The sequence below is a fragment of the Stenella coeruleoalba genome (assembly GCF_951394435.1).
Source record: "Stenella coeruleoalba genome assembly, chromosome: 8".
Lineage (NCBI taxonomy): Eukaryota > Metazoa > Chordata > Mammalia > Artiodactyla > Delphinidae > Stenella > Stenella coeruleoalba.
In genome coordinates, this window is record NC_137154.1 from 64,499,542 (window position 1) to 64,513,643 (window position 14,102).

General features: G+C 39.2%; 1 protein-coding gene across 1 annotated transcript in view; it reads right to left on the reverse strand.

Annotated features, from left to right (window-relative positions):
- The window catches only part of RAB38 (RAB38, member RAS oncogene family), a 69,587-nt gene that overhangs the window by 43,152 nt on the left and 12,333 nt on the right, over positions 1-14,102 (reverse strand). The window contains exon 2 of the mRNA XM_079930232.1: positions 2,740-3,020. Coding sequence (XP_079786358.1) covers positions 2,740-3,020 — 281 coding nt within the window. The remainder of the gene's footprint in view (positions 1-2,739; positions 3,021-14,102) is intronic.

The window sequence follows — 14,102 nt, forward strand, 5'->3', positions numbered from 1 at the left end:
GAAAGAAAATGTCCAGAACGTCCTTTGTCCCACAAGCAATTTCAACCCTCCCCACAAATTTATAGGTGTCTTCCTTCCTTTTATTTTCCTGTTAGCACTTACTGGCTATCCATCCGCCCCCCCCCCCCCCCCCCCCAGATTTTACTTATGTTTTGTTGTTACTGTTATACATGAAGTCAGGATTCTGTCTGTTTTGTAAGTTTCTCTATTCCCAGTGCCTGGTACATAACAGGTGTTCCATAATGTTTGTCGAATGAATGAATGATGGAAGACTCCCCTCCTCATATAAATATGAGTCATTCAATGGATGGACCTAGAGATTGTCATACCGAGTGAAGTAAGTCAGACAGAGAAAGACAAATGTCATACAATATTGGTTATATGTGGAATCTAAAAAAAATGGTACAAATGAACCTATTTACAAAGCCGAAATAGAATCACAGATGTAGAAAACAAACTTATGGTTACCAAGGGGGAAGGGAGGGGATAAATTGGGAGATTGGGATTGACATATACACACTATATATACTATTTATATACTATATATAAAATAGATAACTAATAAGAACCTACTATATAGCACAGAGAATTCTACTCAGTACTCAGTAATGACCTATATAGGAATAGAACCTAACAAAGAGTGGATATATGTATATGTATAACTGATTCACTTTGTGGTACAGCAGAAACTAATACAACATTGTAAATCAACTAAACTCCAAGAAAAATTTAAAAATAAAAAATAAATGAGTCATTCAATATCGACTGCCCTCCAGATGTAAGATAACCAATTAAGAAAAGGAGTTCTCCAAAATTCTACTCTTTTACCCCTGTGCCTGGAGGCTTCAAAGTATGGGGCTAAGGAATAGGTGAATGGATGAATTCACCCACATTTTGGAATATTTTAAAAAGCCGGACTAACATCCAAGAATCAGTCTATTAAAAATATAATATTTCTTAAATTTCTATAACTTAATCATATCTGCGAATGTTGCTTGACCAATTTCTCTTTACAACAATAAATTCTTCAAACAAACAAACCAGAAAGGTTCAACGAGAGCCAAGAAGTAGAAAATGACAGATACTGTGGCCTGAACCAAAGGGGAAAAAATCCTAAAAAAACAGGGGAAACAAAGGATTTTAAAAGGAAAGAAGGGGAAAAACATACAAGCACACTGGGGCCTCAAGAAGGAAAACAAGGAACGGAGAAGTAAAAATTTCTAAACATAAGGCCAATTTAGAGACAGCACTGAGAGAAGGCAGGCACTGAGACTCTCCAGGAAACAGCTGAAACAAAGGAACATCCCAACTATGACAAAATAAAGAGGCGCCACCACCTTTTCCTCCTTCTCCATCACCTCCCACCCCAAGTGGCTGCTTACTCCTGCTGGTGTTTACACTTTAGTGACGTCCTCATATCAGGTTTTTCTTTGTAATCTCTAAAGCCATTACCTTAATTCAAGGCTTTGTCATTTTCCCGTAAGAATACAATAACTACCATGTGGCTCTGTCTCCAGGTTTAATTGCCTCCAATCTACCTTTCCATAGTCCCCAGGGCAAATCTGACCATTCTACCCTCTGTAAAACCAGCCAGAGGCTCCTCCCCAGCCTATCTGAATGATGTCCATTCAAGCTATATTTTCCAACCATTCTCTGGTGATGCGCACAAATATTCACAAGTCCTAAGTGTGAATTTCCGTAAGTGCAGAGACAATGCCTATCTTATTCACCGCTGAATCCCAGACAACTAGCGCAGTGCCTGTGCTCCACAAGTATTCAATATGTGTGTTCCACAAATAAATAAAAATGGAAAAATCGTGATATAAAGCTATGCAGAATGCAATCTTAATAATGTAAAATGTGCATATATATTTATATGCGCAAGAAAATCTCAGAAAAACGTAGTAAACCATTTACTTTTAATTCATGCTTTTTAAAAAAGTTTTCAAAATGTAGGATGATACTATTTTTCTCTCTGATACTGAGATACAAAAATATAAACAGAGACAAAAGGGAGTAGAGCAAAAATTGTGCCCCCGACACGTCAGATAACAGCATGGGGCCTAATGGGAAGCGTAAAACCCCTCACCATGCCGCACTGGATGCTGCACCTTCCAGCCCTGACGCTGCCCCACTTCCTGCTACTCCTCTGCCACCCGGGAGAGTGAACAGTACCAAGCCACGCTATGCTCTTCACGTTGGTATTTGCCATTTACTCTCTCACCCCACTCTTCCAGTATTGCCAGCGTGCTAGTTCTGTGTTCTCGCCATCTTTTCATTTCTAGGGCCAAGCCCAATCCCCAGCAGATAGAATAACGTAAGTGCTGCTGGGGTAAACTAATTCGTACTTGAATGAAGCAGTGACACTGAATGTGAGGACCATTTCTTTCACTGACTCTAGAACCACACTCACCTAAGAGGGCTGCTGTGAGGACTAAATGAGAAAATGCGCAAAAAGCATGCCTGACACAAAATAAGCCCTCAATAAAGGAACACGGTTACTAAACATTATCGGTGTGATCACGCCCAAGTTGCTTTGCTGCCTTAGCCACAGTCATCTTAAATGGTGGATCATAGCTCCACTCACCCCCTTGAAATGAGAAAGCGCTGAAAGCAGTTTGGGAACTATAAATCGCTAAACGAACACACACTATTAACATGATGATCATGACGATGATTATATGCCATTTTCTTTGTGAATCTTGCCTACAGTAAGTTTATCCTTTAAGGTCACATTACCTTTGCTGATGTTTCAAACCATCCTACGAAACCATGCTCCTTGCAGAACTGGTCCATCTTGAGGCCATTGTTCATGAGCACATCTTTCCCCTGGTCACATTTGTTGGCCAACAAAACCACGGATACTGGTTTGCCATTAGGGAGGCTTAACTTTGAGTCCAAATCATTTTTCCACTTTGTCACTGCTTCAAATGTAGCTGGTCTGGTGACATCGAAGACAATAAATGCACCCATAGCTTCTCGGTAATAGACCCTCGTCATGTTTCCAAATCTTTCTTGACCTATCACCAAAAAGAAATAGAAATCAAAAACACATTACAGTTGTAAACTGAATCATACATGGGAACCTAATAAGACCTCATATGAGCAGACCACTCAGTAAAGTGCTTCATTGCTTATCTCTAAAGAATGCATTAAATATGAAGTCAGGCAGCTCTGTTGATCTTTGAGTCCTGAGGGGATTCATTCACTTAATAAGTATTTATTGAAATGTCTGTGTACCATGTAACAGTCCAGAACTCTGCTAATACAGTATCCCACTAGCCACATGTGGCTACTTCAGTTTAAATTAATTAAAAATAAATAAAATTTAAAATTCAGTTCCTCAGTCACACTAGCTAGCTACATTTCAAGTGTTCAATAACCACATGTGGTTAGTGCCTACAGTATCAGACACCCCAAGAGAGAACGTTTCCATTATCATAGAATGTTCTATTGGACAACGTTGTTCTAAATACTTGGGATACAGTGATTAAAACATGAAAATCCCTACCATGATGGAGCTTACATTTTAGTGGGACGATAGATTAGTATGTTACAAAGGCATCCACAGTCAACGTTAATCAAGGATAACAGTAATATTGTTATTTATTGTATTAAATAAATATATAAATAAATAAATATTGTTATTTATTGTATGTTCACTAACCATCAGTGATGTGATTCCCATAAATAACCATTAAGGTACAATTATTAGGCCCATTTTAAAGTGACAAAATTGAGACCAATATGGCTAAGTAACTTGTTCGATTTATACAGATGGTAAGCTTAAGAAGTTACAATTCAAATCTGAGCTTTTTGAATCCAGAGCCCATAGTCATTTACCAACATTGAATACTCTTAACCACTGAGCCATAGTCTTATAATACTATCTCTCCCCCAAGTGTATATAGCAGGAGTGTCCCATTCAACTCAACTGAACAGATAACAGATATTTACGCATCAATGCCAGTCTCTGAGCTACATGCGAGGATTACAACAGTGAACTTGAGCGCCTATACCCTTAACTAGTCTACAGTCTATGGGATAAGGAAAGCACTCTGACATAGAAATAAACAAACAAAGAAATAAATAAATGGATTAGTCTTAGACCAATCAGCTAGAATCAGTTTTGCTCTGATTCTTAATTTTCTAAATGAATATTGGCAAATTTTAAACACACTAAGTTTAGCTTTCCTCATCTGCAAAATGGCCGTAATAATATGCACGTCACAGGGTTGTTATGTGGATGAACTAAATTAACACATGGGAAACATCCAGCACAGTCCCTTACAACTCGTTGGTACTTGAGTTTTCCCTCCCTTTCTTCAGCATGTTAAAAATTATGAAAGACAATATGACAAAGGTAGTGAAATCAGAGTTCTAGACCAGAGTTTATGAAAGAAAATTACAGGAATATGAGCTGGTCAACCAAAATGCACGAAATCCTATTGCTTATAAGTCTATCCACTAATAGTTGCTGAAGACAGGAGCTGTCGAAGACTGGGTTTATATTTTCTGAACCCAAAACTCCCGAAGTGCATGACCAAAGTTTTTAAATTCTGATTTGGGAATTTCTTTGTGTTCAGAGTCTTAGGAAGTTTTAGAAATTAAAACAAAGTTAAGTATGTATTGAATAAGTCAACTTATCTTAAAAAATAAAATGCTGAAACTGGCATGTATCTAAGAACATACAGGTCAACAAACCTTTAAGAACACTTTACACTTAAGTTTCTGTTCAAGGTTTTGTGACGGTGAGTTTTAATTCAAGTTATCAAATTCTTTTATAGGTCATGTTCACACTGGCATTAGCATTGTGGATTGTAAGAGAAACTGATCCGTAAGCACTTAATGAAAATGCATGAAGGTCAAGGCTTCCTATCCTAGTGTGTGAGCCTGTGTGCTCAAGCACGTATCACTTGAAAGAAGAACACTTTGTCAGGGCCAGCTCATGTCCATCCGAAAATATTTCTTACATGGGTTATACTAGCATTTAAAAAAATTTCCCCCAGTCATCTAGTCAATGAAAGAAAGTGGTATAATACTCCTCATATGACACAAAACCCACAGATGAACTTTCATTTTTTCCAATGAGTTCTTAATTTCATTGTTTTCCTTTTTTTTTTTTTTTAGTTCCTTATGCATACAGTGATTTCCTTTGATACTGATCAGGGTGGCCATGACATTTCAGGAAGATAGGGGAAAAAGGCCCTCTGTTATCATTCAGAACTCTGAAGGCCTCTAGGCTTTTTAAGGATGTCTTATGATCCCTTTCAGGGAACTAATCAGATGAAGGGCAAAGTCATGGGTTATTCAATAATCTGCTTGTCCAGGGGTTTTCATAGTAGAGTAAGGCAGCCCTCAAGATGAAAGATTTTACATCTCAAATATACGGCAAAAGGTCATTTTTAAGACTATGCAAAAAAGCACACTATAGGCTTATACCTTCATAGGGATTGTGTGCGTTGTGTTTGAGTTTGTGAGGGTATGTGTGTCAGATCAGAAACAGGAAGAAAAAAGTTTGTTTCTAGAAAGAAAAGACCTTTGTATATTGAGGTCACTGGGCCAGGAGACTTGGAAAGTTTGTATTTTTGGCATTCCAGCAAGAGGTCACATTCAGCCCAGGGCCTTTCCAGCACTCATTTTATCCTGCCTTTGTCAGCTGACAGCGCTGTCTGCTGTTTCTTAAGAAAAGAATGACAACCATGTGACTCTTCGTGAGTGCCTACATATGGACAAAGTACAGACCTGATGAAACTACCATAGGTGATTTACGTTAAAAAAAAAAAAAGACTGTAGTTCAAAAAAATGCCATTGGAGTTAAATCACTGATTCGACACACATTTACTGAATAATACGATCCAGGTTCTGTGCTTTGTGCTGCAGATACAGAATTTTTGTCCTTGAGGAACTTCTAAACTAAGAAGTGTTACACTGGATGCATGGACCAAAAATGATCCAGGTCACCATGTAAGTCCCCATTTCTTGTAGTCTCTAAGCACACACTCCATAGCCATGTAGATGCGGCTCATGATTCAGCTCTCAGCCTCAAGGGATATTAAACGACAGAGCAATCAACTGCCTCACAAACGTTAGTACAAAGCTTGTGGTAATAATTTGGATAACCTCCCACAGGAGGCATTAAACTGATGGGTCAGAAGACAGGGCATCTTCATTTTAATCCCTCGTTACCAGTGCAGTCTTAGACAACTGTATTTCTCTCCCTGAGACTCAGTTTTCTCATCTGTAAAATGAAGTTATTCTGGCCGATCCCTACAGCCCCTTTCTGTTTTCATGCCTTCTACCCCTATGATTCCACCATTAAATCAACATCTGGTCCTCTATTCCAACTGCATGAAGTGGTCCATTTGGTGTCATGGACTCAGCTAAAAACATACACCAGCAACATAGCCATAGCGTGTATTTAATATTTTTCACTTGATAATTAGTGCTATCCGGATGCTCTCAGCGGGCATAACCAAGCAGTGTACCTTCTAGACAACATAAAAAGAACAAGAGGGTTTTCTATTAACCAGCTAACTCTGTGACCTCAGATCAGCCACTTCACCATTCTGAGCCTCCGTTTGCTCATTGGTAAAAATAAGGAACTGGAATGGATACGTAAACTAAATTCATTATTACCTCTGACAACCCCTTTTGATCAACCTCCCCAGTATGCAGGCATCCAGCTCTCTACCTCCCATTCCTCCTGTGTTCCCCACACTGGTTCACAGCATCACCATCCACAATGCCACCCAGAGTGGTACCTTCAAGTCATCTTCCAACTCCTTCCTCATCCCCATATCCAAAGGGTCTCCAACATCCTATCAACACTTCCATTTCAAAGGGGGCTCTTGACTTTGCCCCCTCCTCTCCAGCAGCACTGCCACTGATCCACTTCAGGCCCTCATTGCTCCTCATTTGGACCACTGAAAGCTCCTAATTGGGGCTCTCAGCATCTCAATTTTTGTCACTCCCTCTTTCCCTTAAAATAAATGTAAATATAACACAGGTTTTTAGACAGTTGCCATTCAGGCAGCATAAAAAATCACCTGCTGGGTATATATAAAGGAAATGAAATCACTGCCTTGAAGAGATATCTGCACACCTATGTTCTTTGCAGCATTAGTGACAATAGCCAAGACATAGAAACAACGTAAATGTCCATCGACAGATGAATGCGTAAAGAAAATGTGCTGTGGTCGTCTCTCAGTATCCACAGGGGATTGGTTCCAGGACCCACTAAAGATACAAAACTCTTAGGGTGCTCAAGTCCCTGATAAAATGACCTAGCACACCCACCCTCTGTATCTGCAGATGTGGAATCTGCAGATACAGAGGACCAACTATATACATGTACAACAGAATGTTATTCAGTCATAAAAAAAGAAGGAAATCCTGCCTTTTGCAACAACACGGGCAAATGTTATGAGAGCATTATGTTGAGGAAATAAGTCAGAGGAAGAAAAATACTGTACAATCTCACTTATGTGAGGAATCTAAAAACGCCATAAACAGTCAAAATTCATTAAAACAGAGAGTAGAACAGTGGTTGCCAGAGGCTAGGGGATGGGAGAAATGGGGAGATGTTGGTCAAAGGGTATAAACTTCCAGCTGTAAGATGAATAAATTCTGGGGATCTGATGTACAGCATGGTGACTATAGTCAACAATACTGTATTACATAATAGAAAGTTGCTGAAAGACTAAGTCTTATATGTTCTTACCAAACACACATACAAAAAGGTAATTAGGTGACGTGATAAAGATGTTAACTAACCTCACTGTGGTAATGGTTTCACAATATAGCAAGTCATCATGCTGTACACCTTAAACTTACACAAAGTTATAGGTCAATCATATCTCAATAGAGCTAGGGGGGAAAAGAAATCATCTGAGCTATTTACAGACCACCCATTCCCAGGGCATCCTCCTCAGAGATTCTTATTGTACTGGTTTTGTGTGGGACGCAGGAAACTGTTTTTTAAAGCCCTCCCTAGGTGAAGTCTTATCAGAATCCACTTTCAAAATATAAATATTATATAAATATAATATATATATATTGTATATATAATATATTATATATAATATAATATATAAATATCACCATGATGCTCTGCCCTTTCAGCCCTTCAATGACTCCTACATTACACTTCTATGAAGACTACACAGTTGGAGCCTTTGGCCCAACCACCCTTTCAAACTCCTCTCCTGTCCCTTCCTTCAGAGTGTTCCACAGGCAAGCCGCACTGGACTACTTGTCCTTCCTGAAACACATCCTGCATTACTCCCTGGCTTTTCTTGCCTTTTTGCAGCTCTGTTCCCAAAGCCTGAATTGCCTCCCCATCTCCCCTCTCCCCTTCAATCAAATCCTATGCAGCCTATCATTGTGCCCTGAAACCTCACACATCCTGCCAGCTGGAACCATGGCTCCCTTCTTCACGACCCCATAGCATTTCCTTTATCCTATTCCATTCACTCTTATCATGCTGTGTCTTCATGCTTCTCTCTCCACCTTGGCATTGGAAAAACCTGGAAAACAGGTTGGTCACATTTTAAGGTTGTAAATCCGCGGCCTATTTCTCCACGTTTTGGATATGGTATAGCTCACGACACTACAGTAGAAATAAACTGAAATTAAGATTCCTCCTTCCTCTAAAATACAGCGTTGTCTTGTATTCACGAGCCAATGCCGCATACTGATGCACTTTATATTCTGCTCTTGTTTTCAGCAAATAATCAATAGATGTTCACTGATGGAGAAAATTAACATTATTCTAACAAGGTTATGTGCATATCTGTTGCAACGAGTTTCAGACTGGAATGTTATGTTTTTGTAATCATTCTCATCCTCTTAAGAAATAATCTCTTGGAATCAGTTTACTCTATTCTAAACATATATTTTTGGGGTCATGGCACAATCAGTAGAGCTAAAAGTACCACCAAGGCATGCTCTTTATTTCTAGACAGTAATGGTCTGAAAAGCAGGAAAATAAAACCAAAAGTAAATATGAGTTTTGAACAAGGATCTGAAGGAAAAAAAAAACTATCCAATTGCTATGATGATCAAATGGCCGCTGAACTTATAGTGGCGTAAGCTGGTTTTGAAGGCTCAGGGAAACCCATCAGACTAGGATCAGAGTCAGGCCAACAACCTGGTAAGAAAAGTTTTCTCCATTTTTTAAGAGCCCATCTGACCCTCTGGCAGTAGTTCTGAAACTTTTTCATCTTCTCTCCTCACTTCTTTGCTCCACCAAACAAGTGACAGAAAAGTGTCAATCGATCACCATTTTTCCAAGTCATCTAGGCTTCTATTCTAGAATTAACCTTGTGTAATCTTCCCCTACAAAACTGCCAACCTCTCTCCCTAGCCAGACCAAGTTTCTGCAGCCCCCTGACAAACACTGCCCTGTGTGCCCAGTAAGTGTTCAGTAAGACCTCTTTGCTGAGTGAAGAAATAACCCCTAATTCTTTACTCCCTCCCAATGATTACTGGCAGGCTTAACAAGTCTTTAAGAGTCATCCTCTGCCATGTCACTAGCAATCATCACTTTCTTTCCACTCCCAGTGAAATCACTTTAAGTTTGTCTCTTCTCACGTCATTTCTTTTATTCATCTAACAAAATATTTTGAACTCCAATTAATTTCCAGACACTAGAAACATGCAACTAGAAAAAATCAGCAACTAAGAAAAAACAAAAATCGTTGCCCTCATGAAGCTTACATTCTAGTAAAAAGAGATCAACAGTAAACAAAAAAGTAAGATACGTATGACACTACATTATCTGGTAAAAAGTACTACGGAGAAAAATAAAGCAGCAAAGGAGAAACAGGTATGCTGGAGGCAAGGGTACAGTTAAGCAGGATGGATGGATGGCTCACTAAGAAGGTATCATTTGAGTAAAGATTAAAAAGAGGTAAAGGAACAAGTCATATATGGATGTTTAGGAGAAGAAGGCTTTAGATAGAGGGAATGGCAAGTACAGAGATGCAGAGGCACAGACGTGTCTGGCCAGCATGTGGAGAACAGCAAGGAGACTGTTGGCTGGAGAGGGCGGAGCAAGGGGAGGAGTAGCCGGTGATGAGGCAGGCAGATCACAGGATCCAGACTGTAGACGGTTTCAGGCTATTATACTGATGCTGCCTTTTATTCTGGATGAAAGAAGAAAGCACTGAACGATTGTGAGCAGATGAGAAACATGAACTGACAGAAGCAAGTGGATAACTGTGGCTGCTGCATTGAGGAATGACTTAGTCAAGGTCGGAAGTAGAGAAACCATAATCCAGGCAAGAGATAATGATGTGGACCAAAGTGGTAGTGGTGAAGATGGTCCAGACTGGTTGTTTTCCAGATATATTTGGAGATAGAGAAGATAGGTGGGCTATAAATTATGAGATGATTCAAGCATGACCCACAAGCTTTTGACCTGAATTTTTGAAAGTATGGAGTTGCCATTAGCTGAGATGGAGTAGGCTTTTGGAGACATAGGTTTTGTGGAAGTAGACTGGGACTTTGACATGTTAGGTTTGAGATGTCTGTTACATAGATACGTCGAATAGGCAGCTGGATAGAGGGGTCTGAAGTTCCAGGGCGGGGGGTCAGGACTGGAGATTTACTTTGTATTTTAATTTCTGTACACCTCTGCCAGATTCACCACCCAAAGCCCTCTTTTCGCCCTATCATTTGCCTACTTAAACTCACTACTGCCTAAAACAGATGCCAAAATTTGGAGGTTAGGCGGCGAACATGTTATGGGACCCACACAACATTTAAAGCAATTTGAGCTATTTCCCAACAGTTATAAATTGGAAAATAAATACAAATATTGGAATGTCTTAAAAACTCAGAATATTCAGAAATCCAGGGTCTGCATTATATGAATAATGTTGTCAAGTTCATTGGCGCTGATCAGTACCAAACACTCAGTGTTAAAGAAAAAAAGCTGGCTAAGATACTATTCCTTTGACATTGCTAGATACCACAAAAAACTGCTCTAAATTTAAATTTATGTATCTATATCCATTTTATTAAAATAATTCTAACAAAATATTTAGAATTCAATGAAATGTATATAGTTTTATTTTAAAATAAATCATTGCTATTGATCCATTTTTCTTACGCTAAGTCTCTTATAGATGGTTACGTAGGATCCCATGATTGTTTCTTCGCATCAAAATACTCTTTAACACACTTGGCCTCACTCTTAATACATCCCTCTAGCTGGATGTGACGTTTTGTGGAAAAACAAAATGGGAGCCAGGATTGAGGGGAAGTTTTGTGCCCATTTCCTAGGGAAACAGGGAGCAGTAGCTTGCGTGGTCCAGAGTGAGAACAGAGTTTTTCAGAGAGGATCTCGAAAGATAAACAAATGTTGGCCCGGTAGAGAAAAGAGTTCATTTATTTTACCCTCTGGGCTCCTATGGGATTTTTAAGGTTGCACACCTCGATCTACAAGTTAAAGGCTAATCCTCAGACCGAGGTCAGCGTCCTGCCCCAAACTATGCCTTGCTAGGCTCTGCTAAATTCTGCCTCTTGCTTTCATTCACACTCATTCCACGGCACTCCTATCCTCACTGGAACACACCCTACCTCTGATTCTCTGCCTAACTAAATCCTACCTATACTTCAAGGTTGTACCAAACCCCACCTTCTTGTAGCGTTTTCTGACTACTTGGCCCCGGGCTCAATTCTTTCCTCCCCTATACTCACACAGCGCTGACTGAATGTATCACTTCCTCGCCCATTCAGTCAGGCCCTGCCTCATACTGCTTTTTATGTGCTGCAAACCTCCGCAGACCATGTCCCCGGTTACGCTGTAGACTCCTTGAGCCCACTGTTGAATTCCTCCAAAACTGTCCCCTATCTCTCCCTAGCACATGCACTCTGAGAGCCTCTCTGTCGGTGCTCACAATGGTCTTGCGAAATAAAATGGAACTGGTAATACAAGTACTCTTTACATAATAAAGTAGCAATTAATATTGATTTCTTATTTGTGAAAGGGAGCCCCAGCAGAGAGAGGAGTGGAATGAATAAAGCAAGATCGCTAATCCAACTCATTTACTTTCCATGCCTACTAAACTCCTGCTCATTCTTAAAATCCACTCTGAAAAATATCTGTCCCCAGTTCAGAAGCGCCTCTCCACAATTTCTTTAGTTCCCCTATAAACAGTGGCTCTCATTTCATCTTACTACTGGTTGTCACGTCTTATAGGCAAGTCTTGTCTCTACTTAACAGGAAGGTAAAGCCAGATGCAGTGTATTGAATTTAGCTAGATTGTGCAAGAGAATAGGATGGCATAAAAAGTAACGATTGGTTTCTTATAAGCAATAGCGTTATAGACAGCAAGGGTGGCTGGGTTATAGTGATCTATTTTTAAATTAAACTTTGAAAATATTCTCATTAAATTCTAAATTTAAATTTAAAGCTGTGTGTGTGTGCGTGTGTGTGTGTGTGTGTGTGTGTGTGCATGTGTGTGTGAAAATGAGTATCCCAGTACCTCAGGAGATTTTTTTTCAGAATTATTTTTGACTGGGGTCTGACACTACTCAGTTTAAATGAAATAACTCACTTGGATAGAGAAGAAACAAGATCATATAGTAATGCAGTTTGCAATATTGGATGGAGGAAGGCAATGAAACCATGTCACAGAAGAGAGGTTGGCAAGAATCAAGATAGAAGGATCAGCATCTCATGTTTTTAATTAAACCAATTACAACCTAAACAAACAGCTAGCAAACAACCTAAAAATACGTCCACTGAATTACAAGCTCAAATGTATTAAATAAAAAGCTATCTTTGAATTACTTACCATTTGAGACATCACCTCTAAGTAACCTTTAAAGATACTTTTATAAATAACTCAAAAGGGACCCTGGACTCTAAGGGTTTCACTCTTAAAGAATTTCCTGATTCCTTCACAGGTAGAATTCCCCAAATGTGTGCCCAGGTGCTTTGGGGGTGCCTCAGTGAACTCACAGGGTTGCAACAAGATAATTTTAAGGCAAGCACAGTGGTGCTCAAGATCAATTAGACACCTCGGGAGCTACTAGCTAGAGGCAGTTCACAATTTTAACATTAGGTTGTACTACATTCCCTTTGATGTGATCATATCTTTTTGAAGCTGGAGTTTTTGCAGTTTGTGGGATAAAAAGCAAGAGTCATGTGAAAATCAATGAGAAACAGGAAATGAGGGTGGTGGTGTCCACTCTGACTCAAAGTTTTGAGATACTATTCTATGGCCCAAAGCAATACATACGCCAATAATAAATATAGTTATTAAAAGTGAAATAAAAATCATTTTCTTTTAATTTATGTCTTCCATTTTTTCCAAAGGCCTATTAATTATTAAACTATAATACTTATTAAATTGTTCGGTGCTAACTATTTAACAAACAGAGCTTTCAGGTATTTCTATTGTCTTAGAGGTACCATGAAAAAATTACTTTGACGCCAAAGGTTCTGTGAACTGTGGAAGTTTGAGAACCTCTCCCAAGCCTAGCCTGGAGGATTGTTTTCTTTAAGTTTAAAACACACAGACACACACACACACACACACACACACACACACACACACACACACACACCTCTACCACCGTACAAGACTTAATTTTTATTCCAATAACATCAAGCATCATAGCCATTCTTATCTTTAATTCTCAAACAAGAGACTGTGTCCCTTAGGCACTGTGGTTTTCCTGTCTCAAGTAGTATGTTAGTATGGTTCTTATTAAGCCAAATCAACGACATAGTCTAAGCAATGACGTGTGCAAAGAACTCAGCTCATCCAACTCTTAGCCCTGTCCAAAGTAGAAAGGCTAAAAACAATAATAAATATTCCTTTAAAATAAATAATGTACATCTTCAAAATGCAACTTAATCCATGATATGTGAAACCAATTGCATTGTTATATTACACGATAGGAAATAGTAGAGTGGAGCGGTTACAAAATAGAATTTGTAACTAGACAAATCTCAGTGCATATCCTAGCATCATCTCTTACCTTCTGTGTGACTTTTGAAAAATTTTGAGCGTTTATCTGTTTTCTAGCCTGTATAAGCATAGCTCTCTCCTCTCTATGATAGGGTTAGTAACAGTACCTACAGA